Genomic DNA, 6,000 nt, shown 5'->3' on the forward strand with positions numbered 1-6,000 from the left:
GTGGAAAACGGAGCTGAAAAAATTCCGGTGCCGTGCCACGCGGGCATTCTCGAAACCGATCTCGCTGTGCCTGCAGGTATACGCGGATATATCGTGCTTCCACGGCCGGCGTTAATAGGCCACCGGTAACTTACACCGGTACGCCGACCGGACGCGCGGGCTGTATATGGCGGGACACAAACCGAGAAGAGATGCCGGGTTATAAACGTAGAAACGCCCCGTAGGGAGATCTGTCAAATAAATAATCCACGAAAAGCGCATATGCGTGCACGCCGTGTGTGCGTGCGCGCTGGTGTGTATGACGTCACATCCTCGAAAACACTATTATTATATCTCAACCACCTCCGTCGGTGCATTAACATAGATTACGCCGCCGCGACCCTCGAGCGATGCTCGGTTCCTCGCCATTAGACGATCGCCATTGTGGTTACCGCGACGGCGGACCTACACATGGAACAGGATTATATTTGCGCGAGCGCGTCCCATTGACGGAAAATACGGTGATCAGCGACGTGTGAAGTCGTCACGCCAACATTATAATTTTCCGACCTGCGATATGAAAAAAAAATAAAAAAAGAAACTGCACGCTCTCTGGCGTTGTTCGGAGCGCCTCGAGATAAACCACCAGCACCTTTCCGCGTGGGAGCAACGCCATAAATTTCTACGCGGGCGAATTACGGAATCACGAAAAATACGCGTTAGTAGGTCATATCGCGATGTCTCTCGCGGACGTCATTAATATCCATTATTTTAGCGTGGCATATAGAAACACGCCGGTGGCTGATAATATCGGTTAACATGGCGGTGATTCGAGGGAGAGAGACGGTGATCGATCGGCGCAGCGAACTTGTTTGTCGTACGTTATTTGTAAAATGGCAGGAAAGTCGTCGATGCCGTTGGAAACGATCGATTAGCTCTGGCGAGCGTATCGAGATCTATCACGTAACGTTTGGCTAATTGAAAAGACGGAACGCGTAGGAGTATATTAAGTCGTATCGCGTTGCGCAAGATAGGGTGGCAGGAAATGGACTATAAATTAAGTACACATGAAATAACAACATTTCTTCCTCCTGTCACTGATAGAGTAATTCACATACACGGTGTTTTGTTTTTACGTCAGTCGTCAGCTATAATTATTATAAAAATATTTTCTTCGTCGTTCATTGACATCCAATGATTTATTTATAGCTGTTTTATTGTGTGTGAATAACATGCAATTTAAAATTTCGATGAAATGCGTGTTAATTATTGAAGGAAATACGCTTCCTTCTATAATCCGATTAAAACGTTCGCAAGTATATTTACTAAGTACGAGATGAGTACGTGATAAAACTCGTCAGGATAAAACTCAGTCGGTCGATTTGGAACTTGTCGAAAGCGAGATCCATTCTCCCCGCGCTCCCTTTAAGCTACTTATTCCACGGCTTAAACTCGTTCGCGGTTGCTCGCCCGACGGCGAAATCCGAGACAGGTTCTCAATTTAAGATGGATCAATCCGTCCTGACGGATAATCTTCTCTTGGAAGGAACTTGAATTAAAAGGATGAACGAGTCGAGGAAAGAAGCAGACCGTTTCCATTTTACACGCTGACAATTATAGGACGTATATATGGACTGCAATTATCGATTCACGCCTTGCTCTGTTCATTCATGACGAAATAATCACTTTACATTTTGTTCGGAATTAAAAAATAAAGTCCCGCTGAATATTTAATAATGTCAGACAAAGGAATTTGCCACAAGCGATCTATCTCTTTTTTTATTTCTACACTGAGAAAAAATATCCTAAATTTAAATAAAATATTTATTTGTGAATAGTGCCAACTAAATATTTATTAAATATAAAGATATATTTATTTGGTACAAAAAACATTAATTTGATTCGACAATCACTTCTTTCGGTTAAGTAAAAATTTTGTTAGTAAAAATTTATTTAGTGTAAGTAAATATTTAGTTGGCATTCAAATAAATATTTATTTAAATTTAGGATATTTTTTTCTCAGTGTATCCATAACTTATTTAGACTTATTATCTATTTTTAAATATTTTTATTTATTCTGTATTTATTATAAATTTATTTAAATATAAATTTTAAATATGTTAATAACGCTATTTATACGTTTCCAGCGTAGAGATGATAGTGTTCATCGAATTCTCTCACGTCTCGATAGATTTTTATGCAAATCCGAATAGAAATAGTGAAGAAACGTTAGATGCGAGTATATTGAACTGTCGTACGACGTTGTGTATGGATTTAAATACATTGCGCTTTTCTTGAACATTTATATCAATAACACGCATCACCTGTCATATGTACTCATTCATATCACGCACCCACGCATGTCAGCTTAACCAGTTCCTTTGACTCGATCTTTAGCTAAGGTGCTTAGACAGAAAACATCGAATGTTCCGACGGTCCGTTAACACGAATTATTTCCGTATTATAATCTTACTTTTACAATACATTTCAATGATAAGAGATATATATTTCTTCCCACTTGCAAATTGTGTTTTACGGAAAAATATACTGTGGACGAGAACTATAAACAGTTAATCCTGTGCAAAGTAAATAAAAATAAATAAGAATTCGCGCGAGAAACTTGTTTTCTTACTTCCTTCTTGAGGCCATGGGCGAACGGAAAGGGATGGCTCCCTTCCTCTCCTGATACTCGTTTTCTCTCTCTTCATTCCTACGGCTTGGACGACCAACAGAAAAAGATTAAGAGAATACGAGGGATTGTTTTTTGCCCGCCGCGTTCTGATCGTGGAGGACTAGACAAAAGAGAATAGCAGAGAAGCCCTCTAGGGGCTTTTTTTACTCGTCTCATTCGATCACGGGAACGAAAGAGTTCAACTCGGAATATCTTCTTTGTTACGCAAGAAATTATTTATTATTAATTATTTACTGCGTTGCTTGAGGAAGATTAGATGCGTTAGATACGAGATAAAGTATTGTTATAAAAATACGCTTTTGAAAAATCTCGTTTCTTGACAAATATAGCAATAGCACAACAATAGATATATTTTCTAATATATTTTGAAAGACTATAATAAATTTAACAGAACTATTTCGTCAATTCTTCGAATATTACGTCAATTCATCGATATCGCGGAAGGAAATCATTCGAAAACGCAAGTGAATTGTACATATGATGAGATCTCTTCAAGGTTGCCTTTTTCTCTTTCTACTACATCTTGATTATTGTCGAAACTCACGGTGACGCGTCTGAAGGTGCGAAGTGAAAGGGAACTTGAATTTTCGAAGATCACTATGGAGGCATTTCGTAGTGAGAGAGACAGTCGCTATTTCTTCAGGAATGAGTCGGCCGAATATTTCAATCTGTATATACGTCCAACCAATATATTCCGACGAAAAATGGAAAGGAGACGAAGCGAGAAAGAAGAAAAAAGAAAAAGAAAGGAGAAAACAGCGGCCGCTTGTTTGGTGAACGGACCCGCGAGAAAGAGTCTCACTCGAAATGGCGGGAATTCGACGGGAGAGTGCACGGGCAACACACTCGCTTCGTAATAACGGGGTGAACAAAAAAAAAAAAAAAAATTAAGCGGTCGCAGGAGAGAAGTTGGCGCGGTTTTTCTTTCGTGCCATCCAAGGTCTCTCCCGCGTGCATATCTCACGCCGATTAATTGCGGTTGATTTTTATTTATTGCAAAAGTGCAAGGTGGCGCGCGCCGGTGTGCGTGCGTGGTTAATGGTTATTGGCTCGCCGATATTCCGCGTGCGGAGAACGGTGCGCGCGCGCGCGGGATCGCCGCCGCGCGTAAGGGTGCGTTTCCACTGAGCGCGCCACGCGTCGCGTCGTCCGTCCGCGTCACGAGTTAACCAATCAAAACATCCAATTTTATTGTATCATTCGACGCGCGACTTTTTGCGCGACGCATTGTAATTTCGCTCGACATTTTAGAAATAAAAGATTTTAGAGACAAAATATTCTTCCTGGATCGCGCGGATTCACCATGAGGCAGGTCACGAAAAATGGAACAGTATTCGTAAGTTCTAAATTATTAATTGATCAAAATGATATTCCTATTTCCTTCCTGAATTAGTACGACGCTATTCTTGAACTTCTTTCGCGTCGCGTCGTGACGCGATGGACGACGCGACGCGCTCAGTGGAAACGTACCATAATTCGCACATACGCGCGAGATGGTAGTCTTCGTCATAATAATAAATTCTATATAGCAACGTGACTTATCCGCACCGCTCGCGGCTAAGTGCGCGCAATGATTGTTAATTGTCGACGCTGATACATGCGCAGATAGCGCTCCGCTCCTCGAGCGCTATGTACTCCCATTCTAATTCTTTCTGTGACGTCTACGCTACCGTCGGTGTAAACAGTCTGCCATAATTCGATAATAATAAAAATTTAATAAAAAGAATAGTTATTGATCGTTATTTACTGTTTTTTTTTTTATGTACAGACGTCATTGGCTTTATCAGATCGCCCATGATTTATTCGTGCTTCTGGAAAAACATTTAGTCTTATATTGTTGGCTGGCGCTGAGTAAATATTGATTTAATCTCGGTTGATATAATCTAGTACAAGGTAATTTTCAAAAATAAGTTGGACGAATTACATCTGTAAATTTCCGACCTTCGAGTACTTAGTTCCTTTGCGAAGGGGATAGAATTGCTTCGCGTAACTCGTAAAAGTCCGCAATTATTACTCTCGTTTCGGTCGTACACTCGTAAATACGCGCGCTAACGAAGCACTGAATCCTTTACGTTCATTTGTGAGCCTGTAACAAGCTCCGAAGATGACATTTAGCTTATCCTTCCATTTTTTCGTTATAACCTTTGCCGCGTCTTCGGGTCCTCTCGTTTTAATATATTATCACTTTGAATATATCTCCAGGCAATCTCGGCAGAAGGAAAGTATGCGTGTATCCGGCAATCACGCCTTTTTCTCCCAATGTCTTTCGCAACGTTACAAACAAACGTGATTCATTCTCATTAATCTTTTTTACTTACTGTTATCTTTGTAGCACCAACCAACGACACGATATTAATCAGTTTATGCCGCAATGTAATGTATTCATAATCTCATGTGCGAATGCACATAGCAATATATTTTTTGACATACTTTGTGAAAATACCGGAGATACCTGTTAATGAAAAACATTAACATCAAAATTCCCACTGCAGTATTTCGTGCCCGCACATTTCGTTTGTAACGTTGCGGTCGCATCTGCTGTGCGGATAGGACAAACCGCAAGAGGCATTGTGAGTCAATAATCAGAGAAAGGATGAATTACAACCTGTCTCGAATACAACGTCATTCGACGACTGTGACACGGTCAGGATAGATTTAATTATAATATATGTGAAATATGCGCGTGGGACTTGCGACGTAAACATATACTTAATACTCGCATACGATTATCCAAGAAATATTCGCGAACACGATTAAATCGGGCTACGAGATGCTATATAATATGAAAATTCTTGCTCCCGTTAGATATATTATCGCATACGCTGATCCTTTTCGTTAGATAAGGACTTTTGTTTATGCATTATTTCGATTAATTCCTCAACCAAGTTAATAATCTGTTATTTAGCATTACGATATAAATATTTAATGATTTCCTTGAATCTATGTGATGTAGGCGTGTACTTTTTGGTTTGTAAGAACAGTCGTATTCATTCCGAAGGTTATCTGATCATCTGAATCGACGACTAGAGAACATGTGATAAAGATCGAAAGATCGAGCGCAAACTGGTTGAGCGGATACGAGGAAAATTCGCGAAACGTAACGGAAAAACATGACTTACCCAGCGCGAAACGACGCTGCAGCGGCGGCGGCGGTAAGCGTCAGTTGTTGTGCGGCTGCAGCTGCACCGGCGGCGGACGGATCGGTCGCGACGAGCTCCTGCAGCACAAGAACCGTCGTCGTGGTTGTCGCGGCGCCGCCATTCGGCACGGTCGCGTTGACGGCATGGCGCACCGTCGGCGGCAGATCATCCTCGTGCTGCAACTGCAGC

At 41.2% G+C, this 6,000-nt stretch overlaps 1 protein-coding gene across 1 annotated transcript in view; it reads right to left on the minus strand.

Annotated features, from left to right (window-relative positions):
- LOC108721188 (homeobox protein MOX-2) overlaps window positions 1-6,000 on the minus strand; it is a 57,646-nt gene that overhangs the window by 37,318 nt on the left and 14,328 nt on the right. The window contains exon 4 of the mRNA XM_018445595.1: window positions 5,791-5,993. Coding sequence (XP_018301097.1) covers window positions 5,791-5,993 — 203 coding nt within the window. The remainder of the gene's footprint in view (window positions 1-5,790; window positions 5,994-6,000) is intronic.

Source organism: Mycetomoellerius zeteki, unplaced genomic scaffold, assembly GCF_001594055.1.
Source record: "Mycetomoellerius zeteki isolate Tzet28-1 unplaced genomic scaffold, Tzet1.0 scaffold164, whole genome shotgun sequence".
Taxonomy (NCBI): Eukaryota; Metazoa; Arthropoda; class Insecta; order Hymenoptera; family Formicidae; genus Mycetomoellerius; species Mycetomoellerius zeteki.